At 42.6% G+C, this 26,842-nt stretch overlaps 1 protein-coding gene across 1 annotated transcript in view; it reads left to right on the forward strand.

Moving 5' to 3' along the window:
- The window catches only part of PIP4K2A (phosphatidylinositol-5-phosphate 4-kinase type 2 alpha), a 175,843-nt gene extending 149,308 nt beyond the window's left edge, over nucleotides 1-26,535 (forward strand). The window contains 7 exon segments of the mRNA XM_036843779.1: nucleotides 11,548-11,661; nucleotides 20,086-20,121; nucleotides 20,123-20,294; nucleotides 20,297-20,329; nucleotides 21,690-21,767; nucleotides 21,770-21,789; nucleotides 24,333-26,535. Of these exon segments, the coding sequence (XP_036699674.1) occupies nucleotides 11,548-11,661; nucleotides 20,086-20,121; nucleotides 20,123-20,294; nucleotides 20,297-20,329; nucleotides 21,690-21,767; nucleotides 21,770-21,789; nucleotides 24,333-24,413 (534 nt within the window). The 3' untranslated portion in view covers nucleotides 24,414-26,535.
- Nucleotides 26,536-26,842: the final 307 nt, after the last annotated feature.

Consider the following 26,842-nt stretch of genomic DNA (forward strand, 5'->3'; position numbering starts at 1 on the left):
ATGACTCTAGGAGGTGGATCAAAAAAGATCTTGCTGTGATTTATGTCAAAGAGTGTTCTTCCTATGTTTTCCTCTAAGAGTTTTATAGTGTCTGGTCTTACATTTAGTTCTCGAATCCATTTTAACTTTATTTTTGTGTATGGTGTTAGGGAGTGTTCTAATTTCATTCTTTTACATGTAGCTGTCCAGTTTTCCCAGCACCACTAATTGAAGAGACTGTCTTTTCTCCATTGTATATCCTTGCCTCCTTTGTCATAGATTAGTTGACCATAGGTGTGTGGGTTTATCTCTGGGCTTTCTATCTGGTTCCATTGATCTATGTTTCTGTTTTTGTGCCAGTACCATATTGTCTTGATTACTGTAGCTTTGTAGTATAGTCTGAAGTCAGGGAGTCTGATTTCTCCAGCTCCATTTTCTTCCCTCAAAACTGCTTTGGCTATTCGGGGTCTTTTGTGTCTCCATACAAATTTTAAGATTTTTTGTTCTAGTTCTGTAAAAAAATGCCACTGGTAATTTGATAGGGATTGCATTGAATCTGTAGATTGCTTTGGGTAGTATAGTCATTTTCATAATACTGGTTCTTCCAATCCAAGGACATGGTATATCTCGCCATCTGTTGGTATCATCTTTGATTTCTTTCATCAGTGTCTTATAGTTTTCTGCATACAGGTCTTTTGTCTCCCTAGGTAGGTTTATTCCTAGGTATTTTATTCTTTTTGTTGCAATGGTAAATGGGAGTGTTTCCTTAATTTCTCTTTCAGATTTTTCGTCATTAGCGTATAGGAATGCAAGAGATTTCTGTGCATTAATTTTGTATCCTGCAACTTCACCAAATTCATTGATTAGCTCTAGTAGTTTTCTGGTGGCATCTTTAGGATTTTCTATGTATAGTATCATCTCATCTGCAAACAGTGACAGTTTTACTTCTTCTTTTCCAATTTGTATTCCTTTTATTTCCTTTTCTTCCTGATTGCCATGGCTAGGACTTCCAAAACTATGTTGAATAATAGTGGTGAGAGTGGACATCTTTGTCTTGTTCCTGATCTTAGAGGAAATGCTTTCAGTTTTTTACCATTGAGAATGATGTTTGCTGTGGGTTTGTCATATATGGCCTTTATTATGTTGAGGTAGGTTCCCTCTATGCCCAGTTTCTGGAGAGTTTTTATCATAAATGGGTGTTGAATTTTGTCAAAAGCTTTTTCTGCATTTATTGAGATGATCATATGGTTTTTATTCTTCAATTTGTCAATATGGTGTATCACATTGATTGATTTGCATATATTGAAGAATCCTTGCATCCCTAGGATAAATCCTACTTGATCATGGTGTATGATCCTTTTAATGTGTTGTGGGATTCTGTTTGCTAGTATTTTGTTGAGGATTTTTGCATCTATATTCATCAGTGATATTGGTCTGTAATTTTCTTTTTTTTGTAGTATGTCAGTCTGGTTTTGGTATCAGGGTGATGGTGGCCTCGTAGAATTAGTTTGGGAGTGTTCTTTCCTCTGCAATTTTTGGGAGAGTTTGAGAAGGATGGATGTTAGCTCTTCCTAAATGTTTGATAGAATTCACCTGTGAAGCCATCTGGTCCTGGACTTTTGTTTGTTGGAAGATTTTTAATCACAGTTTCAATTTCATTACTTGTGATTGGTCTGTTCATATTTTCTATTTCTTCCTGGTTCAGTCTTGGAAGGTTATACGTTTCTAAGAATTTGTCCATTTCTTCCAGGTTGTCCATTTTATTGGCATAGAGTTGCTTGTAGTAGTCTCTTAGGATGCTTTGTATTTCTGCGGTGTCTGTTGTAACTTCTCCTTTTTCACTACTAATTTTATTGATTTGAGTCCTCTCCCTCTTTTTCTTGATGAGTCTGGCTAAAGGTTTATCAATGTTGTTTATCTTCTCAAAAAACCAGCTTTTAGTTTTATTGATCTTTGCTGTCATTTTCTCTGTTGCTATTTCATTTATTTCTGCTCTGATCTTGATGATTTCTTTCCTTCTACTAACTTTGGGTTTTGTTTGTTCATCTTAGTTCCTTTAGGGGTAAGGTTAGATTGTTTATTTGAGATTTTTCTTGTTTCTTGAGGTAGGCTTGTATTGCTATAAACTTCCCTCTTAGAACTGCTTTTGCTGCACCCATAGGTTTTGGATTGTCGTGTTTTCGTTGTCATTTGTCTCTAGGTATTTTTCTATTTCCTCTTTGATTTCTTCAGTGATCTCTTGGTTATTTAGTAACGTATTGTTTAGCCTCCATGTGTTTGTGTTTTTTACATTTTTTCCCGTGTAATTGATTTCTAATCTCATAGAGTTGCGGTCAGAAAAGATGCTTGATATGATTTCAGTTTTCTTAAGTTTACCAAGGCTTGATTTGTGACCCAAGATGTGATCAATCCTGGAGAATGTTCCCTGTGCACTTGAGAAGAAAGTGTAATCTGCTGTTTTTGGATGGAATGCCCTATAAATATCAATTAAATCTATCTGGTCTATTGTGTCATTTAAAGCTTCTCTTTCCTTATTAATTTTCTGTCTGGATGATCTGTCCATTGGTGTAAATGAGGTGTTAAAGTCCCCCACTATTATTGTGTTACTGTCAATTTCCTCTTTTATAGCTGTTAGCAGTTGCCTTATATATTGAGGTGCTCCTATGTTGGGTGCATGTATAATTGTTATATCTTCTTGGATTGATCCCTTGATCATTATGTAGTGTCCTTCCTTGACTCTTGTAACATTATTTTAAAGTCTATTTTATCTGATATGAGTATTGCTACTCCAGCTTTCTTTTGATTTCCATTTGCATAGAATATCTTTTTCCATCCCCTCACTTTCAGTCTGTATGTGTCGCTAGGTCTTAAGTGGGTCTCTTGTAGACAGCATATATATGGGTCTTCTATTTGTATCCATTCAGCGAGCCTGTGTCTTTTGGTTGGAGCATTTAATCCATTTACGTTTAAGGTAATTATCGATATGTATGTTCCTATGACCATTTTCTTAATTGTTTTGGGTTTGTTTTTGTAGGTCCTTTTCTTCTCTTGTGTTTCCCACTTAGAGAAGTTCCTTTAGCGTTTGTTGCAGAGCTGGTTTGGTGGTGCTGAATTCCCTTGCTGCTTTCAATAATTGTCTTTGTCTTTAGTTTTTGTCAATTTGATTACTATGTGTCTTGGTGTGTTTCTCCTTGGGTTTATCCTGCCTGGGACTCTCTGTGCTTCCTGGACTTTGGTGGCTATTTTCTTTCCCATGTTAGGGAAGTTTTAGACTGTAATCTCTTCAAATATTTTCTTGGGTCCTTTCTCTCTCTCTTCTCCTTCTGGGACCCCTATAATTTGAATGTTTGTGCATTTAATATGTCCCAGAGGTCTCTTAGGCTGTCTTCATTTCTTTTCATTCTTTTTTCTTTATTCTGTTCCACAGTAGTGAATTCCACCATTCTGTCTTCCAGTTCACTTATCCGTTCTTCTGCCTCAGTTATTCTGCTATTGATTCCTTCTAGTGTAGTTTTCATTTCAGTTATTGTATTGTTCATCTCTGTTTGTTTGTTCTTTAATTCTTGTAGGTCTTTGTTAAACATTTCTTGCATCTTCTTGATCTTTGCCTCCATTCTTTTTCCGAGGTCCTGGATCATCTTCACTATCATTCTGAATTCTTTTTCTGGAAGGTTGCCTATCTCCACTTAATTTAGTTGTTTTTCTGGGGTTTTATCTTGTTACTTCATTTGGTACAAAGTCCTCTGCCTTTTCATTTTGTCTTATCTTTCTGTGAATGTGGTTTTCCTTTCATAGCCTGCAAAACTGTAGTTCTTCTTGCTTCTGCTGTCTTCCCTCTGGTGGATGAGGCTATCTAAGAGGCTTGTGCAAGCTTCCTGTTGGGAGGGACTGGTGGTGGGTAGAGCTGGATGTTGCTCTGGTGGGCAGAGCTCAGTAAAACTTTAATCCACTTGTCTGCTGATGGGTGGGGCTGGTTTCCCTCCCTGCTGGTTGTTTGGCCTGAGGCCACCCAGCACTGTAGCCTACCCGTCTCTTTGGTGGGGCTAATGGTGGATTCTGGGAAGGCTCACAGCAAGGAGTACTTCCCAGAACTTCTGCTGCCAGTGTCCTTGTCCCCATGGTGAGACACAGCCACCCCCCCGCCTCTGCAGGAGACCCTCCAACACTAGCAGGTAGGTCTGGTTCAGTCTCCTATGGGGTCACTGCTCCTTCCCCTGCGTCCCAGTGCGCACACTACTTTGTGTGTGCCCTCCAAGAGTGGAGTATCTGTTTCCCCCAGTCCTTTTAAAGTCCTGCAATCAAATCCCACTAGCCTTCAAAGTCTGATTCTTTAGCAATTCCTCCTCTCATTGCCGGACCCCCAGGTTGGGAAGCCTGACGTGGGGCTCAGAACCTTCACTCCAGTGGGTGGACTTCTGTGGTATAAGCGTTCTCCAGTTTGTGAGTCACCCACCCAGCAGTTATGGGATTTGATTTTATTGTGTTTGTGCCCCTCCTACTGTCTCATTGTGGCTTCTCCTTTGTCTTTGGATGTGGGGTATCTTTTTTGGTGAGTTCCAGTGTCTTCCTGTCGATGATTGTTCAGCAGTTCCAGACTCTGATTTTTATGAAGTTACTTTGGCAAGCCTGATGAAAAGGGGCTTATTCTTTCTTTGCAAGTTTATTTTTATTTAGGTGAGCTTGGACTAAGAAGTAAATTAGGAACATAATAAGCAGTCCCTAACTTGAGACAATAATTAGTACATGTTTTTTATGTTGTGCATTCAGCTCTGAGTGTCATAATATGGCCCATCAAAGGGACACCAGGCAGCAATCTTAGACGTCGAAGCTTACAGTTAGACTTTTTAAAAACAGGTTGTCAAGTGAGCACATTGAGGAAAAATTCATTTCTTTCTGAAATACAAGTCCTTTAATCACGGAGTGCTATGCTATGCATTATCCTTTGCATTGAAACCTTCTGGTGCCAGAATCCTGTTTGCATTAAACACTCGAGTGTGACAGAAGTACATTCCATCTTTCTGTTAAGGTTTCCATGCTTAAACGTGACTCTGTATTATGTAAATTTTGGCTCTGTGCATTTTAAGTACATGTATTTTTTTCTTTTTCCTGTTAGTGGCAATTTAATAGACTCTTTGTAAAAGTAAATTGTATAATGATGTTAAATCCAGTACATTGTAGTTTGAATTCTGTATTTGAAGTTTTTGGCTGTAAATATAGATTTTAAATATTTGATTTAAAAATGTTTGAGTCATCCAAAAGATATTTTAGTGACATTAAAGATCTAATTAAGATTTCCATGTAATTTCTGGCTTTACTAACTCTTAACACATTCAATATTACTAAACTCCATGCAAATGACAGCAATCATGCACAGGTCACAGAACCCAATGAAATAATTATATATTACAAACAAGTTAACTTCTATTTGAAACAGAAGATTTAAATCCTTTTGATAAGCATTATGTTTTGTTTTCAGAGAATGTGCAAAATTTAGTAATTTAAAATTTTAAAGTTTATAAAAAGTGCTAAATATTTTTATATTAGAAGGGAAGTTCTAATGCCTTGTCTTCTTTAAAAATCTCCTGTCTACCATTCTAACGGGAGGAAGCAGAGCCCCGTGCTTCCTTTGCCCTCCCGGAATCTGTAATTTCTCTCTGGCCACTGCCTTTACGCCTGGGTCTTTGCTGAGCTGGCCACAGAGGCACAGTTCTAGAAACGAAAGCTCTGGACTTTATAGCTCTTCGTTCTGAATATTTTTCCTTTTTTAATCTCAAACCCCTAGCCAAATCTCTCCTTAGAGATCATTTATATCTTTTATTGAACCCTAGGGAATACTTATATTCAGAAGCATTTATACATTTAGAATACTATCCACACACTGGTTATCTTCAAGCCCTGATGCAGTTGTGTGTATACCTCAACTCTCACGTCCATTTGTGTTTTAGTTGCACATAAAGCATCTTTGACCATGACTGACACTGTTAATAGTGTGTTTCTTACTATTGAAGAATGTGGACTTGCCGAGCGACAGCCTATATAACACTGTGCCTTAAAAGAAACTAAAAACTGGAAATTCCCTGGGGGTCCAGTGGTTAGAACTCAGTGCTTTCACTGCATGGGCGCAGGTTCGATTCCTGGTCAAGGAACTAAGATCCCACAAGCCACATGGCACAGCCAAAAAAACCCCCAAAAACAAAAGACTTTTCACCCAATAGTGTAGTTACAAAAAGCAGGGGAGGGAATGTTTATAATGAAACAATTTTCTTTTTACAGCTCATAGCAAGTGAAGTGTTCCCAAGGAGCTTGTTACTTTCTAGTTTTGGGGTTGTTTTCTGGCTACTGGGATTCCAACTAGTGAATTTTTGCTTTAGGTCAGCAAAACCACATTCACTAAATTACCCACTATTATCACCTACTCGCTGAGAAAAACTAAACACGTGAAAAATTAAGGTAAGACAAAAGTCAGCAAATTTCTGTCTTTGGCCATAGATATCGAAGTATTTTTATTCCATAGTAATAAAATATACTTTATTACTCTAAAAATTTAACTTACCCAATTATTATAAAGCAACATTTTATTCTCACTTGGGTTTCAGTGAGGTTTTCTGGCTAGGGAGAACTTTTGCGGTGACCAGAGGTCTTTCTGGCCAAGAGAATTCACAGTCAAGGTTTGGACAGCAGGCAAGGTAGGGGCTTATGCCAATGTCGCCTCTAATGCACCTTGTCTGATACAGTGAAGTGAAATAACCTTGCACTTGTGTGTGCTAGGTGTGTGCGCAATAAGGAAAGTATCTTCAGAACTTAAAGGCTGTATGTAGAAAAGTCACGTGAGGTTTGTGCCTAATGATAAAACCTGAAAACACAGGCAATTTTAAACATGGCTTAGGTTACTGATATCCCAAATTTAAAGAGCCTACTTCTTTTAGAAAATCAGAAGAGGATGGGCAAGTCTGTATTCTTTAGTAGTTCGAAACACTATGTAACAGTATTGGTCATGGTCAAAGCTAATGTGTAACTAAGACACAAACTAATATCTAGTGAGTTCTCATTGCCAAGCACTGTGTGTTTCATGTCATTTCATTCACACGCTAACCCTATTGGATAGGTATTATTAATATTCCACTATATAGATGAGGAAACTGAGGTTTGGACAGATTGAACAGCTGGGTCTAACCACCCCAACTATTATAAAAGTGTTAAATATCCTTTAAAAATATGCAACTTTAAAAAAAAATCTTGCTCTGGATTTATCAGTGATGAACTTTTCTCTAGATACACACGCCATACTTGAGAATATGACCAGCAAATAACAAGAATATTTATATATAACTCTCCACGTGGCAAGCAGGGCCCTAAGCTTTTTAGGTGTATAAATGGGTATAATCCTCACAACAGTGTGGTTTGCTAATCCCCATTTAAAGATGAGGAAGCCAAGTCACAGAGAGGTTAAGTTACTTGCTCTAAGTCACACAGCTAATAACTGGAGCAGCTGAGGTACAACCCTGGCGGCCTGGGTCCAGTCTGTGCTCAGAAGCTCATGCTTCAGTGTCCCAAGGAGAAATCTGGGCCATACTGAATCTACCTGGGGTCTGGCATCACCCAGCAGGAAAGTGCCAGGGATATTCACTCTGCCAATTTTATCCACACAACAAAATAAGGATAGCTCGGTTGCAGGGGGACTGGCATCGCTCTGCTTATGCCTTTAGCTGTGTTTGTACGTTGACACATCACATTAGTAGAGATGAATGCCATTATGAGTCCAACCCACCCTAGTACAATCACTTCCTGCAAAAGGGAACTAGCCTTAGGCTTGGGCTGTGCTGGCCTCGGTCCTGGGTTTGGTTGTACACAGCCTCACTCCCCTGGCCAGGCTGGACAGCCTGGGGAGGGCCGTGTAGGAAGAGCAGGCCCATCCCGTGGCGCATCCTCCTTGGTGCTGCCTCCCAGTAAGTACCACGTGAGGTACTGCAATTCCCCATCACATTTGGAGGCTCCCAGTCTACATGAAACTGGCCAGGAAAACTTAATTCAGAGCTAATAAGTGAAGACTTAACCTACGACCACTTCAGAAAGGCGGCTGACCGCTGGCTGGAAGCCAGCATCCGAGTCCACAGTTCAGAAGTGTTTCTGAGCTGATGTCTTTAGCCCTGGTGTTTTCCTCTGCCCTCTGGCTGGTATCTGCACTGAGCTAGAAAGGGTATGAAAGATGCCCATTAAAGGAACCAGACCCAGTGACTCGGAGGCTTTCAAAACTCCCCTCTAAGTGCAAGTAATTCAGTGTCACAAAGCAAAGGGTGGGATCGGTTGCTGCCCACGATTATTTCTGTGCTGCTCTGCAGACATCACCTTTGTGGGCAGTGTCACACTGAGAGTTTATGATGTTCATTAATTCATAGCAAAATGGTTGCCCTCACTTAAAAAAAAAAGTGTGTCTTTAATATAAATGCTACTCATTATCAGAGGGATATATTGAAATTTTTAAGAAGCCAGGCAACAAGGTTTTCTTGAGGGTGCATTATTGTCAGGTGACTTCATCTTCGTCATTCAGTTTTTAGTAGAAAAAGTTCAGCTCTGTTTTTAAACATCTTCTATGCAGGCTCTCAACCTATAAGACCAGTTTTAAATCCATACAAGTTACTGAATGCTCACAGCAATGACGATGACACTAAGTGCCACTCGCCTCACTATTTAAATGTCACAGGGGTTTTGGTCGAATCCTCAGTCATTCATTCAGCTAAAGGTCGAGTTGTACTAAGAGTCAGGCAGCCCGGGTCCGCATCTCAGCGCGGGAGCCGGCTTACCAGCTCCACTTACCAGGCTCTGAGACCTTAGCTGTGTTATCTCACTTAACCCAGTTTCCCTGTTGGTGAAGTGTGGATAGTAAGAGTTAAGGTTGTTTCAAGAGTAAATGAGATAATGCACTTAAATAAATGGATGCACATCAAGGGCTTAGCAGGGTCTCCCCCTTTCTACACATATGCAAACAGCCTGGAGGGGGTCCAGGAACTGGCCCCTGGCAAGTCAGGGGTGGATGGAGGGTGGGAACCTCAGGATTCATGTCTCCAAAACCCTGTGCTCCTAAAGGCTCTACCATCCTGCTGACACCGGGGGGTGGGCATTGGTGGACCAGCGCTGGGTTTCTCTAGCAGCTGCCCTAAGGACCGGCCTGCGCCTCTTGAGCCTTTCAATACGCCCTTAAGTCTTTTAACCAATCTGGTTGCCCTTTTTTGAATTTGATCCAATCTAAATTCATCCCTAGTGCCTGCGAAATTCACAAGTAAGCCTAGTAATAAAGTACAGGGTGTCCAGAGTTTTATGAGGTAGGATTATACTCTCCCTGTCACATGAGGTAATTCTGCTGGGGTGACCCTGAAATGGCATTCATCTGCATTAATGAGACAGGTATCATCAGCACGGGTCGTTTACCGCTCTGTCTGTAGCCTGTCATCCCTGCCTTCAGGTTTCTCGTACGCACGCACGCACAAAAATCCCTCTCCCCTTCTTTGCTTGCACATATAAAATGAGTTGCAGAGTTCAGGCAGCTCTCAATCCGCAATGCACCCAACCACACACCACCGTCCCCTAAACAGACAAATGCCCGAGCTGTCTGCTTGGAGAATCACGACCCTCTCCATCTCCTGTGTTTGCGCATACATCTGGCTTCAGCGCTTTCTAAAGCACCCCAGTTTTGTACCTTTGACAAAGCTTCTCACTGGCCTCTGAGTTTCTTAAACTTCAGATCCTTGCATTTCATTCACTGTGAAACTATGTTTCAGTTCTAAGAAAAGAACAATTTCGGGTCTGTGTGCTTGACTCAAACATTTAACATTAAGACGCCATCTTCGCATTCAGGGTTTTCTTTCACATTTTACATTTTTTAATGATTAATGACAAACTTACGGAGTTAGTCTACCAGGCCCCTCTCTAGTTTTTGTGTAGAATGGCACTGCATTTCATTTCCTCAGACTCTGACTCGGCATAAAATAGTTGAAAGTAGATCAGTCTCTCCCTAAGAACCGTATTATTTATCTATAGGCCTTACAAACTCATGCTGCCTTGTTTTCTTACCTACTTGCTTTGGTGTGTCTCATACAAGATTACAAACTCCTTTAGGATAGAAATGTTGACCTATTCATTTTTATATTCCTATACGTGACAGTCATTCAGTAACCGCTTATTGAATGGGATCTTTGGATTTCTGAGCTTTGCTATACCTGCTTTGTAAGGATAATTATTTTGGCAATAGTTATATCAAATTCAAAACTCACAAAACTGCACATTTTCTCAAAGTTAAAATGAGTAGCAAAGCTGCTAATTTAGAATTGCATAATATACATGCATGTGTGTGTGTGTACAGATGGATGTGAGTAGTCTACATACATGTGTGTACCTTACAGAATAGCAAGGAAAAAGTGAGCAGTTTAGGAATTTGGAAGGTGGTTCAGTAGAGAGATGTACCTAGTGAGCTTTTAATCACTCTGAATGAGGGGGAGGTAGTGTGGAGACCAGGAAGGACAGTATGTTCTTTCCTTTTTTTTCCCCTCCCCATTTAGTTCACACTTATGGAAAGGAGGCATTCATTAGTATACTAAGAAAGGCAATGTATTATGTTGGATTCCTTTCAACTGGAAGAAATAAGCAGGAGTGGTTATTTCTTATAAGGTCAGCCAAAAGGTGTGGGGAGGGGTTTTGAACTCTCCCAGAATGCAGGTTGCACGAAGTTGAATAATCCATGCTATGTTAAAGCTATATGCCTCTATTATCTTATATGCTGCAGTACAAGCTAGTTTGTTTGTTTGTTTTGCTTGTGACCCATATTTTGATAATCACCCATTACTTTGTGTTGCTCAGCCTAAGCATAGTTTAGTTGCCAGCTCACTACCCTCTTGTTTATTTTTAAAGGGTAGAATTTCTCATCTTAATATGCTTTATGCTAGAAGACATTTTCCTTCGACATTGCCCAAATGAAAACAGAATTTCCTTCTTGGAGTGGTGTGCAGGAAAGCTTAGAAGGGCAGATAGCTAACCTCTGGGTGCATATTCTCCCTGACTCAGAAATTAGATATGATTATGGATGGTGCTTTTCTGAGCAAGGTAACATGTTATTTGTAACATGAACCCAGCAAAAGCTATCCCAGAAGTGTGTGTGTGTTGTCAGGGAGGGGTGGAGTTGGGTTATACCAGTAAGAAAATTGAGGGTTCCTGACAAAGAATTCCAAGGATATGAATTCTATACCTAGGAGACTTCTTGTGAATCTTCTTTAAGAAAGCAGTCAGGTTCGTTCATATGAAAACCATGAAATCTGTTACAAAAGCCTCGTAATATGGAGTATACCTGACCCTCCATTCCTAGTGGAAATGCTTCCAGTGGTCATAGCTCACTGGTGCCCCCTTGCGGCACTCAAGCCACCTCACATGTCGTTGCCTTGGGTAAGACCTCTGCAGTGAACAGGGCAAACTCAGCTTCCAGGGGTGGAAACTTAACCTCCAGGATTGGAGGGCATACATGTCTTTTAGATTTTAGTCAAGCTTCTTTCTTATTCTTCTTCTCTTTTTTTTTTTTTTTAGGCCAAAGAACTGCCAACTTTAAAGGATAATGATTTCATTAACGAGGGTCAAAAGATTTATATTGATGACAATAACAAAAAGGTATTCCTGGAAAAACTGAAGAAGGATGTGGAGGTAAGAAAAAGGAACTCAGTATAAGGGACGGCCCACTGTATGAATGTCAGCAGTACTGGGTTTTCAGGAGCTCTTAAAACCATCTATTTAAATCGGCAACCAAGGCAAAAACATACGCTGTACATTATCCAAAGCAGATATAAACAGGTATATCTCATATGTGATCTGGTTTAAAAGAGAAGTGTGCCAATTCAGCAGCTCCCCCTTTAGAGGACAAACAAAAGCAAGCACGCGGCCTCTTCTGCTGGCCTCCCCTCCCTCCACTTCCCATCTTCCTTGTTGGGTAGGGGGGTAGACTGACTGCCCACGGCAGCCAGGGCCGGGGCCCAGGGGACTGAGTGCATCCTGTCAAAGAGCAGAGCGTGTCGACAAGTGGATAGTCACTATCTGAATTCGGGGTTTTCTCCATCTGAACCACATCTTGGTGTTGCAAAACCCAGCCTCAGTCGCTTAATGCTTCATATTTCCACCAGCCTCTGTGAAGTTAGTGACGTTGGGCCCATCAAGACAGACTTGCCACAGCATGGGAACGGCACAAAGGCAGTTTAGGACACCAGGGTCATGGGGGATGTTGTGAGAAATAAAATACTATGTGGAAATGGGCTTTGAGTCTATAATGGAGCTCTCTTTGTAAATGCTGTTTTACGAATTAAAAATACACCTTTCCCTGTCTTCTATTTATTGTAATGGCATTGCAGTTCTCCCATTCAACTTCCTTATATATAATTCTTCTAGAAATAAATTCAGGAAAACCGTTCTTTTCTTGAAGTTTGTTAGGTTACAAAACAGTGCAAAGAGAGTTCTAATTTAAACAGTTACTAAGCTATGTTTTTCTTAGCTGTTACTTTTGTTCATGTGTGTGCGGTTTTTGTTTTGGTTTTTTTAACTTTGAAGTACAGTTCTCCACATACCAGTACAGATCTGCTACTCAGAGAGGCTTTGCGGAAAGATTTTCTTGTGTCATTAAAAACAAAATGACTTGGGAGTTCCCTGGCGGTCCAGTGGTTAGGACTCGGCTCTTTCACTGCCGGGGCCCAGGTTCCATCCCTGGTCAGGGAACTAAGATGCCACCCCCCGGCAAGCCCAGCCACATGGCCAAAAAAAAAAAAAAAACCCAAACAAAATGACTTGGGCCAAAGAACAAATGTCATGGATTAGATTATATCCCCCATGAGGGTAAGAGCAGTATTATAATTTTCTTTTTAATCTTCTAACATCTTTCATTGCAAGACATGCAGACTGACCAAATTAGTTCATGATTATTTTTAGGTTATAAGTTATTTTAAGAAATTTTTTTGCACTTTAACCTACATCATGTATATGCTTTGATTAGAACCTAGATATTGGTTATTTATGAAGGATACAAGTGTCTTTTTTAAAAAGTAGTTTTTCTCCAGTTTCTCATTATTAAGCATTTATTTTTCCTCAGTTGTCAGTGGTTTTTATTAAAATGCATATTAGCTAAGTATTTCCCTTTTACTTTGGGGTCAACTTGATCTGATAACAAAGTGACACAGGTAGACATGCTCTTTGAGAATTTTATTCATTATTCTGCAAGTCTTTGATCCCAAGAATAATATTGTTTTAGCAATTATGGTAAATAGCCCTTAGGGTTATCTGATCTGCTAGAAAGATGGTTTTCATCTTTTCTTCTGTCGGCTGTATATTACTATGATATTTAGACCCCACAAATAATGTAACTGAAGCCGTTCAAATTTACAGTTGAATTACACAAGGATTCTCTTTGCCCTTTCATTGTCTCTAATAGTGTCTTGATTAGAGGATTTGGATAATTTTAACCCCATCCATGGCTCTCGCACTTAGCTGTTTTGTTGAAATGGAGGCAGGGCATAAGGCGTTCTTTCATTTTAATAAATTCTCAATGGTTGGTAAGTGTCTAGTTTTGAAATTCATGCAGAAGCATTATTAAATTTTTAAGCAGGTAATTATGGTGAAGTAGCTTGACATCTGATCTTGATAATGAGACTAGAATGTAATCTCGTTTCATTTTTCCATCAGGTCCATGCTTTCTAATTTAGCTGGCTGGCCTAAGTACAGGATTTGGGGGTTGGCGGGGGTGACTCAATGCTTTAAGTAAAAGATGAGTTTACTACAGCTCAATAAATATTTTTGTAGGAAAATTAGAACCTAGGGGTTTTTTCTGCATTTGAAATTCTGTTCTATTCATATGTCGCTCAAAGTACTTTAGTTCTGATAGCTTTACACATGAGTATATGTGAACCCTTTTCTCCAGAAGAAAGCACTCTATGGAGAGTGAAAAGTCACTTTTGCCCTCTGACCTGCTTCTCGTCAGCTCTGACCAGGGCCCACGCTCATCTCTCATCGGCTCACACTGGGATCCAAATTTCACACAACGCAAAACTGTGCTTTGTGTCCTGTGGCATCCGCCCCATCACAGGGAATCTCATCCTTGACGTCTTGGGTCGGGGGTGGGGAGGGGAGGGAGCACTGCGGGCAGCAGGATGGTTGGCAGCGAACACTTACAGAGCATGTAGAGCATAAGTCCTTCCTGCGCAGTCATTGTCTCCCTTCATTCTTCTAACTCCTTGAGGCTGAGTGCTGTTATTCCAATTTATGGATGAGAAAACTGAGCCCAGAGACACTATGTAATTTGCTCAAAGACACACAGCTACTAAATTCAGACTGGGATTTGAGGCCACTGGCAGCCACACTCCTAAACTGCTGATATAACATGCAGATTAAAGATGTTTGTGACAGCACAGTTGAGACTGTTTTCAGATAAAGTACTCCAAGAGAGGATTATTGCGGCTTTCAACAAGCGATTAAATATAACCTAAATAGGGATGGTTGGAATTTTAATCCTCCATCACAGATGTGTTGGGAGGTGGTGATTCAGTAGAACAAGTGTGTTAATAAACTTAGTAAAAAGTAACTTCAAATCTGTTGTAAAGAAGTTTCTTTTTTTTTAATTTTATTGTAGTTGATTTACAATGCTGTTTGTAAATTTCTGTACAGCAAAGTGACTCAGTTATACATATATATATTCTTTTTTTTTTTTTTTTTTAATTTTTGGCTGTGTTGGGTCTTCGTTTCTGTGCGAGGGCTTTCTCCAGTTGCGGCAAGTGGGGGCCACTCTTCATTGCGGTGCGCGGGCCTCTCACTATCGCGGCCTCTCTTGTTGCGGAGCATAGGCTCCAGACGTGCAGGCTCAGTAGTTGTGGCTCACAGGCCCAGTTGCTCCACGGCATGTGGGATCTTCCCAGACCAGGGCTCGAACCCATGTCCCCTGCATTGGCAGGCGGATTCTCAACCACTGCACCACCAGGGAAGCCCTATATATTCTTTTTCATATTCTTTTCCATTATGGTTTATCACAGAATACTGAATATATCAGTAGTTCTCTGTGCTGTACAGTAGGACCTTGCTGTTTATCCACTCTCTATATAATAGTCTGCCTCTGCTCATCCCAAACTCCCACTCCTTCCCTCCCCCACCACCCCCCTTGGCAACCACAAGTCTATTGTCTGTATCTGTGAGTCTGTTTTTGTTTCGTAGATATATTGATTTGTATCATATTTTAGATTCCACATGTAAGTGATATCTTACGGTATTTGTCTTTCTCTTTCTGACTTCACTTAGTATGATAATCTCTAGGTCCATCCATGTTGCTACAAATGACATTATTTAATTCTTTTCAATGGCTGAGTAGTATTCCACTGTATATAAATATATACCATACCTTTATCCGTTCATCTGTTGATGGACATTTAGGTTGTTTCCATGTCTTGGCTATTGTAAATAGTGCTATGAACACAGGGGGTGCATGTATCTTTTTGAATTATAGTTTTATCTGGGTATATGCCTAGGAGTGGGATTGCTGGATCATATGGCAACTCTACTTTTAGTTTTTTGAGGAACCTCCTTACTGTTTTCCATAGTGGCTGCACCAATTTACATTCCCCTCAACAGTGTAGGAGAGTTCCCTTTTCTCCACACCCTCTCCAGCATTTGTTATTTGTAGACTTGTTAATGATGGCCATTCTGACTGGTGTGAGGTGATACCTCATTGTAGTTTTGATTTGTATTTCTCTAATAATTAGAGATGTTGAGCATCTTTTCATGTGATCCCTATCAAATTACCCATGACAGTTCCCACAGAACTAGAACAAAGAATCCTAAAATTTATATGGAACCATAAAAGACCCAGAATTGCCAAAGCAATCCTGAGGAAAAAGAACAAAGCAGGAGGCATAACCCTCCCAGACTTCAGACAATATACAAAGCTACAGTAATCAAAACACTGTGGTACTGGCACAAAAACAGACATTAATGGAACAGAATACAGAGGCCAGGAAAAAAAACACACACACCTACAATCAATTAATCTTCAACATAGGAGGCAAGAATATAAAATGGGAAAAAGACAGTCTCTTCAGCAAGTGGTGCTGGGAAAGTTGGACAGCCAAATGTAAATCAATGAAGTTAAAACACACCCTCACACCATACACAAAAATAAACTCAAAATGGCTTAAAGACTTAAAAGATATGACACCATAAAACTCCTAGACAAGATCATAGGCAAAACATTCTCCGACATAAATCATACCAATGTTTTCTTAGGTCAGTCTCCCAAGCCAATAGAAATAAAAACAAAAATAAACAAATGGGACCTAATCAAACTTACAAGCTTTTGCACAGCAAAGGAAACCCATAAACAAAATGAAAAGATAACCCATGGGAGAAAATATTTGCAAACGAAGCAACCGACAAGGGCTTAATTTCCAAAGTATACAAACGGCTCATACAACTCATCAACAAAAAAACCACCCAATCAAAAAATGGGAAGACCACCTAAATAGACATTTCTCCAAAGACGACACATAGAAGGAGAGTTTATTAACAGCTCTTTAGCCACAGTTTTCTAGAAGGGTTTGTGTGTGACAGGGCTCATAAAAACCTTGAGGAAGATACTAGCTCAGATTTGGTATAATGAGGAATTAATTATGAGGGAAGCAGATTAGGTGGGATATTCTGAGGGAAAAAGAGGCTGATCAAGGTCTGGCGGATAATTATTAAGAAGTTGGAAAGCATGGGACCTAGAGATTATAAAGATTTAAAATCTTCATGCTTTGAAATCTTATGTATTTAGAAATCACTAATTTGAGTTAGAAGCTTAAAGGGATGACAGAAAATAGCAAATGTGTATTAAGTTCCTAATGTTAGCTGGAGGTAGACCCTCCAGGGAGCCCCAAACCCCTCTTCTCTTTGGGGTCTGTCATCTTCAGCCCACAGTAGTTTTGTGATGCCCAGCAGGGACTTTCTCTAGCAAGAATCTCAGGTCTGCTGCTGCCTTGTGTTTCCCTCTACTTTAGAAGAGATTTTAAATGACGTTTTATGACAATAAGAGCTGAGGAGTCAATGGGCTCTTCAGCACATCTCCCCTCTTGGCCCACCTCACTTGAACCTCTCCCCATGTTTAAGTTACCTACTTGATGAAAAAAAGGTTTTTACCACAATAACCACACGGACAATGATAAAACCACGTCCACTGTTACACGCAAGGCACTTTTCATTGCCTCCACTACATTCTCTCTAATCCTTTCCACACCACTGTGAGTTTAGTGGTGTTGTCCCATTTCATAGAATAACTAAGGCTCAGAGAGGTGAATTTATCATCAAGGCACAGAGCTAGTAACATAAAATTTAACTGCCCACCTGACTCCAAAACTTTTTTTTTTTAATTTTATTTAAGATTATCTGATACTTTAATGGGTCACCCTTATCAGCAAAAGCCATACTCTTAACCACTGTGCTGTCCTTGGTCTTTTCCATTTCTGTCTCAGCCGCACAGATTTGAAGATTTATATAATCCCCATTTCTTATATAATCCCCATTTGGGGCTGCAATTGGTTTCCTTGATTTTGGGTATGTCAGAACAACTTCTTGTCAAGAGATGCATTTTTCATTTCACTTATAGTTTAGTGGGTGATGCTGGGAGCTAACTTCACTTTTATTTACTGAATACAAATGTTTCTTTACTGGGAGAGGAGGCTAAGCAGTGGTCTGACCACAGATCAGAGACCCAGGAAAGCTCTGGGCCTGGCCGACGTTGTGAGAGCAGCACAAGTGCCAGAGGAAGACGTGGGCCTGGAGACCCACCCTACTTCGTGTGGCAGTTCAGCCCTGGTCATCACCCCTTCCCTGCCTAACCTTTGGCAGGTTAATTACAGGCAGCCCCTTTTGTACTCTCATACATAAAGCACACTTGAAAGTGTATTTGTACGTCAACCATCTGAAGGTCAAACAGACCTACGTGTTAAAGAGCACGTAGAGCAAAGATGAGCAAAGATATATCGTAAATGGTCTCATTTTGCTTCCAGTAGGTGCTGCCTCTTGCAGTCTCAAAGGAAGGTCTTTTTGTTGTTGCTTTGTTCTTCGTTTTTATTTGGTTTGGGTAGTTATTTTTCTTAGAGGAAGGGGTCAGGGGAAATTAGGGAGAGGTAAGGGGGACTGGGGAAGAAGCAGCAGGCATCCTGTTCTCTTGTTCAATAAATACCAAGTAGCTACATCACTTACCTGGGAGTCAGGAGCGCAGTGAGGGTGTCACCGAACCAGGCTCGTTTGTGCCCGACGTGCAGCAAGCCAAACGCAGAGACGCTGAGGTCTGCAGCAGAGAGGGTTTGTTCACAAGGCAGCCAAGCGGGAAGAGCAAATCTCAAATTCGCCTCCCCAAGGCAAGGGGCTCGAGGTGTTTATGGGATAAGCAGCAGCAGTGCTGTCTGAGGCGTGGGGAGCGTGAGGAAAGGCGACTGGGAAAAGGAACAGGAATCATCGTTCTGCACAGGTTTAACTAGGCTACTGGCTTCTGCACGACCCAAGGGTGGAGCTTTCCATCCTCTGCACGTGTAAAAAGACACTCACGCATGCCCAGTTGGAGGGTCAGTGGTCCTATCCAGTCTCAACCAACTCAGCTCAAACTAGACACAGCTGACTCCAAGTTCCTAGCAAGCAGCTGGGCAGATATCATTGTTTAGGCTACGTGCCCCTTGAAGGACATGCAAGTCTTAAAAGACCTTGATTAGTGAAGGCAGGTGAGATGGATTTGACTAATAATGGCAGTTTCAAGGGCAAAATCAGCCAGAGCCCCTGTCCTCATGGGGCTGCAGTGTTTGGGGAAGATAGAAGTTACTCAAGTAATCTAATAAGATGAGTGTGCAGCTAAACCAGGTGTCCTTAGGGGAAAGTGTGCAGTGCACACATGCCCGGCAGGAGTCGGGACAGGCTTCCGTGAGCAAGTGCCCTGCAGTTGAGACCTGAAGGTCAAGTGGGAGGTGAAGGGGCGCAGTGAGGGGGCCAGAGGCCAGAAGAGGGTTCAGGATGGTCCGAGAGGCGGTGAAGCCAAACTACCCAGGTCCCGTGGACAGTGTGAGAGTTTGTTTCCACCCTGTAAGAAACGGTACCCCACTGAAAGGTCTTAAGTAGGGGCGTGAGCAGATCAAATTCTTCCCTTGCCAAAGGACCAGAAGGGGAAGTTCGGGCAGCATCCAACCTTTGCCACTTCCCAGGGACCTTCCAAGGGCCCAGAGGGAGAAGTAGGGATGGGGCGAGGGGGCTCTTGCCTTGCCACCCTGCACGCGGAGCAGGACCTGGCCCGACCACGCCCCACCCACGCTGCACCCACTACACACATGTGGGTGGGAGATGTTGCCACCCAGCAATCCAGCTTCTCCAGCTGTGCCCAGACCTCTGGAGGGCATCCAGGGTACGCAGTGGGGGCGAGGGGAACGGGCCAGAGAAAGCTCCCAGATAAAGGGGTCGGTTGGGGCAGGCACTGTGCTAGGCATGGGAGGGGGCGATGGAGGAGCGTGTCCGGCTCCCGCTTCCATCAGAAGGAAACCCCCAGGCAGGCCTGAAGGAGAGTGCTGAGCAGCGACACAGGCATTTGCTGGTTGATTGGGACACTGGTGCTTGTGCTTACTTGTGATGGACAGCATAATACTCTCCTCCACGGAGTGTGCTGCATTTCAAAGTGCTTTTCACAAGCCGTTCAGAGAGGCTCCCCTGGAAGCTACGTGGGAGGTCCCTGGTTTCCCCATTAGCCAGTCTTAATTGTTCGGAGAAACGTTTTCTTCCCTGTGTCTCCTTCTTGCCAGCCATGCTCTCTGCTCTTTGGTGCAGTACAGCCTCCATGTGATAAGTGCATCCCTCTCAGCTTCCAGCTTTGCATCTCAGGGAAATAATCCCAGCTCTGAGCCAGCCTGAAGTGTGAGGCTACAGCTTTGGCTGGAGAAACTGCCAGGGACCGTGACAGCACCATTAAAGAGGCTCCTGGCTGCTCCTGGGGAAATCTCTCGCCTCTACCGCCCTTTTGTGAGCTTGCGGTCCTTTAAATCTGGGCTTGTGTTTAGGATATAACTGACCACGTCGCTTCCCCCCTTCCAGTTTCTTGCCCAGCTGAAGCTCATGGACTACAGCCTCCCTGGTGGGCATCCACGATGTGGAGAGAGCCGAACAGGAAGAAGTGGAGTGTGAAGAGAATGACGGAGAGGAGGAGGGGGGAGAGCGACGGCACCACCCTGTCGGAACCCCTCCCGACAGTCCTGGAAATACGCTCAACAGCTCGCCGCCCTTGGCTCCGGGCGAGTTTGATCCAACATTGATGTTTATGGAATTAAATGCCATGAAAGTAAGTTGAGTTACTATCAACTCTTTTTACCGTTAGTTGGATTTTTCTTTTTGCATTGTTATCTACTGGTAATCATCAACCCCGGTTAAAGCATGCTGCCCTGTAAGACTCCTTCTCAAGAGTCCCGATCGATTGATTTCGGGACAAAGTATGTTAAAGGTAACTGTAACCTCTGGTTTTGAACTGTAATGTGATGAGGTCCTTGAACTGTGTGATGTTGAGGGAACAGAGTGAAACCACACAAGTGTGTGTTGTACATATACAACACACATATGCACATGCTTGTGTAAATGTCCATACCATATATAAGAAATGTTTTAAAATATTCTTTTTCTTAGTTACCTTTTATGTGGATCTCAAGTGTCACAAGTCTATCCTGAGCTAGGTACATACGTGGTCCACTCCAAACCCCCTGTGGACATCGTGTAGGGCAGGCATCTCATTGCTACCAGCCCTTTCCTTCTCGGGAGTGCTGAAGCTGGCCCAGGGTGTGGGATGAGAATCTCCGATTTGCTGCTGTGTCTGTCCTCTGCTCTTTCCCCCATTAAGGTGTCTGTGGCCCTCTTCTCTAAAGTGAGATCCATCTTAATCCTCAAAATCTGGGTGATGAGATATTTGTAGGAATATTACATGCTACCGTAGCTACTTATACATGGAAAAAAAAATTTAGAGATAAAAGCAGGCCTCTGATTTTTTGAGTAATAAAAATTGTGGTTCATCATTGTTTAAAAAAATCTCATGGCATAGCAGCCAGGTGAGTTTGAGTTATGTTTTTTATTTTGCTCACCAAAATTGTTTCTTCAACACAGAAAATTAGATATAGTCAAATGTACTTTTTCATATTGTTCATAATTGAAACATCATCATATTTGTGGAAATATGTAGAAGATGGGTACTGTAGATGATATATGCCTTTATCCAGTTCTGATACTAGATCCAATGAGAATTAGGAACAGCTAATTAGGAACAGTATGTAATGGTAGAAAGTATTAGGGAGCATAATTACTTCTACTTGTTTTAGAGAGTATTTTTTAAATAGCATTTTTCTTTATACCAAAGCAATACACAGTCACTAAGGAAAATGAAGATTAACAAAACAATCTCACCCCCTGCACCTCTACTGGCAATATCCTGAGGTTATATCCTCTTTTTACTTTTTAAATTGAGAGAGAATTGGGGACAGAAAGTTAAGCTGTTTCATAGGGATATGCAAGACTTTTAAAAGCCTCTGTTGCCTTTGTTTCAGACCCCTTCGACCCCCATCCCACTGAATCCCTCACCTCTTCCTCCATCAGCAGCTCGCACTTTTCCAGGTGCTGTCATCACGTGTCCCACAATCATCGCTCTCATCCCTTTACAGATTCGCCTAGGAAAGAGGTGTACTTTATGGCAATTATTGACATTCTGACTCATTATGAGCAAAAAGAAGCTGCCCACGCTGCAAAACTGTTAAACACGGCGTAAGTATCTCCGTTTGGTTTCCCTCTCTGCTCCCTGCTTCCTGTCGTGCAGGGACCAGCTCAGGTCCGCTCCTTTCCGCTGAGCTGCCCACAGTCCTTCATTGGCTCTGGTTCCCTGCAGGGGTCACGCTCTGATGCAGAGTCAGAGCCAGCACGCGCTCGGACCGCCACTCCCAAGTCACTTAAACCCGGCGCGGCTCTTCTTTTACCCACCGGGGTTATTAACAGACACATGCATCATGAGAATATTACACAAATTCTTTTTTGTTCAAAAAATGTTTCAAAGACAAAAGGGCTGAATGATGACAACTGAGTGTTTTAATTTGAGATGTTCAGAACTGAAGCACTATTCTCTGCTTCACGTGCTTCCAAGATACACAATATTATATTCCTTTCCGCACAGCAGATTGTAATTTTTTCTACTACAGAAATGTTTTGAGTGCAGGATCAAAGTTTAATAATACGAATCCCTCACCTTTATTGTCCTTGCTCAGAATTCTCACTATTCCCGGCCTATGGTAACTTGTTGAATCCCCGGGACGAGCCTGTGAGGGATAACCAGGGCACTCCTGCTTACCAGGTGAAGAAACTGAGGACGGGAGCTTACGGAGTAACTTGCCAGCCAGGATCACGTCCTAGGCAGTGGTAGAGAGAGGACTGCTCCTCAGGACCCAGCCCCGCCCCCCGATCTCCCAGCGAGGCCCGCCTGGCCAGCTGGACTTCACAAGTCGTGAGTCTCCACTGTGCTTGCATTGTAGGGACCCATTTTGGCTTTCAGGCGTGCCAAAAAGGCCACAGAGCCCATCGCACAGGGATGAACTTGTGCCCTGGCTCGTTCACACTGGCAGGAGAGATGCTTCCCCACAGTGTGGAGCCAACCAAGATCCAGCAGAACATCAACCTCTTCTAAAGGCTCTTTTTCTCTATTTTAAAATCAAGCAGGCTGTCATTTCAGCAATGGAACCAGCCTAACACCATACCCCATTTGCCACAGAAATATTTCAGTCACACCGTCAGCTCTTTCTGGTGTTCCCGCTGTGTGCAGCGCACGGACCAGGACCTACCCGGCCCACCGAACACGATAAAAATCCTCTATCAGTCAGAGAGAAGGGTACACAGTAGTTCTCATGCGGGGGTTGGCACCGCAGCCTTCTGAGCACCGTTTGCAAACTGTGTGCCTGCCAGATGCACCACCCCTTTCCCTGATTCTGAGTCCAGCTCAGGAGGCTGCGGGAGGGGCCTCTAAGAGGCTCCGGTAATTCTGATGCTCATCTCTGGTTGAACAACCTGGGTGTATTGCAAGGACACAGCTGGGCCAGAATCCTATTTCACCTTTCCAGTGTGTGACCTGGAGGAAGTGCTCTGGCACTTCAGTTCTGCCAGCTGATGAAGGGGTCCTAATGCCTTATTGATGAGATTTTTGTGGTGAATAGACTGAACAGTGGGGGGATGCTCCGTGTTTGTTCCCACCCCTCCTCAAACCTGCTGATATTCTAGACCACGTGAAACTGGAAACAGGCCATAGCAAACATGGCTTCATCTGCATCTCCCCTGTAAGTCACCAGCTCAGCTCCATGATATGGCACACGGCCTAAAATTGGGTGCAGTTTGCAAGAGCAAGACATTCCTCTGCAAAGGAATGTTGTGTCGAGCTGCTGCTGGGAACCATTCTCTGCCTTCAAAACCGGGGCTCTTCCGTGGAGATCCCAGGGGCCCAGGCCAGGCATGGAAATTACAGGTTCCCCTGTGAGCTGCGTGTGTAAAAATAGCATCTGGTGACTTAGTAAAACTCTGGTCCTGCCCTTTGCAGCTCAGGAGGCTGGCTGGTAACCACGGGGCTCTGCTGGCCCGCACTGTGCTCCTGTCCTAGGAAACCCCCCACTGAGCCTCTGCGAGGGGCCGGCTTCCCAGCTCCAAGCAGGTCTCTGCGAATGGGGACGATGGCACCCCCATGCCCGTGCCCCTCCGGGGGAGACGCAGTCACGGCGCTGTGTCTCGCCTGCTTACGGGGCCAGGAAAGAGTCCCGGCAGCTGACACCGCCCCTGCTGCTGCGGCTGTCGCCCCTCATTTCTGAGCACCCAGCCGCTTACCTCGGTCCTGAAAAATGAACACGGTCCTTGTGTCCTTGTCATTGGAGCTTCCCTCTGGCCAAACGTTGCTGTTTGTGTCATTCTCAAGGTGTCTCCAATCTGCTCTCTTGAGAAACAGAAGCACCCTCCCCGTGGCTTCTGAATGTTGGCCACGCAGATTCCACATTTGATGGGAGCATCTCAAACGTGGCTGGTTGGATTTTTTTTTTTTTTAGTGGCAGCAGTCACAGTGTGTGTGACAATGGCATCTGTTGGTCCTATGACTCTGCCTCGTTTTCACACACAGATTCCTAAGAGCCTTGGCTATTCAGACCAATATCCAAGATATTCTGAATTACGAGTAGAGGCTGCACAGGTTTGAAAATGCCTGGCTTCATATTCAGCTGAAGTGGAAGTTCCTGCAGGTACTGATAGTAATTCTGTCACTGTTCCTCCCCTCTCACGCTGCCCAGGCTGGTGCGGAGATCTCCACCGTGAACCCAGAACAGTATTCCAAGCGCTTTTTGGACTTTATTGGCCACATCTTGACGTAACGTCCTGCATGGCCGAAGACGGACGTGAGCGTGGGAAGGACAGAGGTGGCTTCGGCACAGGAAAAATGAAAACCAAACTCAGTGAAGCACACCTCCTCGTTTACATCTTCAGGCCAAGATGACTGATTTGGGGACTACTTGCTTTAACAGCTACCTGATATTTCCCAGCATCACTCTAGCTATTTCTGACTTGGGTGTGTATAGGGGGGGGCGGGGGGGAGTGCGTGCGCACGCGCACGTGAGCATCTTCAAAACTGATTGATTGGTTGATGGAAACCGACTTTGGTCAGAGTGTGTTTGGGGCAGTAACCCTCTGATTCCAGCTGTGGACGAATGAATGAATGAATGAATGAGTGAGCACATGCAGGGGGGAGGGGAGAAGGCAATGCATGTCAGACCAACCAGGTTGGCACCACACGATAAACTGTGGATCAGTTTATTTTTTGGAGTTGAAAGATGTGAGACGGTAATCGTAATAATAATGTAGATAATAATGATGATGATAATAATAATGATGGTGATTAAAAGGAAAAAGAACTTACTGCAGATGTTACACTTCTACCACGCACGCTGACACTCCTTAATAGTTGCACCCCGGGCGCTGGACGGAGGAGGCTGGCATCTCCCGCGCATCCTGGTTCAGGTGTCGGGACTCAACAGTGTCTGGGGACAAATGCCCCTCCTCCAGCAGGAAGCTGATGCCCCTAGTGTCTCTCTCTGTACATTTTCACCTCAGTAAATATGCCCAGGAAAACTGCTTACTTCTCTTTTCTTGCCTGGAGCTTCTTCACTGACACACTCTTACGTTGCAATATAGTAATTAATGCTACAAAATAAAAATAAAGCTTACCTGAAAAGTGCAGTTTTGGGCAATGGCATCTACATCTCCCATGGTGGGAAGGTGAGCAAAGCATTTAGAGCTCTCAATTTTCCAGTTAAACAGTGGTATTTTGTTATGAATTTGCCCTTAACTGAAACCCTCAATATTACTGTTTACATTATTAGGAAAACAGGGATATTTTTGAATCTAAAAATTTAATGTACAGCATGTGATTTTTGAAGTTTACATGTAAAGTCATTTTACAGTGTAGGTGAAATAATGTTTGTCATATTTTGAAATGTATCCTGCAGTCACATTTTAATGGTAGGCGGTCTTTTACAGTAAAAGGAAAAGGGTTTTCCTCCGATGCACATTTATCGACCTAATGATTTTTTTTTTTTTTAAGAAAATGTTTAACCCAGATCTGGTTATGCAAGTTCATTGCCCTAAACTGTGCTGACTGTGTCTAATCAAGTTATAAATTTCCAACATCGATCATGTATTTACCAACTTCCTGGCATTTTCTGAAAGGTGTCAAGCTAAAATATTAGACTTGCTTAGAATAGGTTATCAACTTATACACTGTGCTAAAGCTGTGCCTTTGAAATTCTTTGTTTAAAACGTGAGATGACTTTTGTAGGCAGGTTCAGAAAAGAAAAAAAAAAAATCCACCCCTCAGTAATTACTTACAGCTCAACAAATACCCCGCACCATACTGCCTCTGCCAGTGACTTTCCTTCAGGGCTTATCAAGTCTGCAACTGTGCCCAACGTATGTGGGTTTACTTCAGAAAACACCAGGTGACAGCAGCCGAAATCCCGGAAAGCCAGCAGCAAGGCCATTCTACTACATCTACTGACTTCACAGAGATTTGTTAGCCTCAACAGACGATGTCAACAGCACTGTGACCTTGTTGTACAAATCTGTATTCTATGTGTTTAAATTAATTGAGATGGTGATTTAGTATTTCCCCCCCACCATTCATTCTGGCGTTGAGTCCCTTTCAGTGCTCTGAAGTTATGCTGTAGTTTCTTTGATCCAGGATTACAAAAGCGAGACCCTGAAGTAAAAAGAAGGTACCTATACATTATTTGAGTAACTGTTTTCCTATGTGGCCAATCTGTGTATGCTTTTAGAAGTTTACAGAATGCTTTATTTTTGTCTGTAACAGTCTCTGTCATCCGTTCTGTTGATCAACTCTTCGGACAGAGTGAGGAAGTTTGCCTTGTATCTCCTAGTGCTAACAGTACACTCCAGTCATGAGCCAGGCTTTACAAAATAAAGCACTTTGATGACTCACAAGGTGGAGCCTTCGTGCCTCTCTCTCAATTGTGTGTCTCTATTGCAAACAAAGTTTAAATACTCGGTACTCAGAGTGTCTTTAGCTGATCCCTGAAGAAGTAAAAGTAAAATTGAATCTTTTCACGAACTAGAGCTTAGCCTTCAACCTGTGAACTATTTTATTAGTATAAATGATAGAGACTTCCATGACAAAATCAACTTAATGAAAGATGGGCAGAGAAAAGAAATCTCTTCACTGAATACCCTTTAAAGTTACACAGTCTTACTTTTAAAATTTACCAACCATAGTTCTGTGTGTCAGCGTTTT

This window comes from Balaenoptera musculus, chromosome 2 (assembly GCF_009873245.2).
Source record: "Balaenoptera musculus isolate JJ_BM4_2016_0621 chromosome 2, mBalMus1.pri.v3, whole genome shotgun sequence".
NCBI lineage: Eukaryota > Metazoa > Chordata > Mammalia > Artiodactyla > Balaenopteridae > Balaenoptera > Balaenoptera musculus.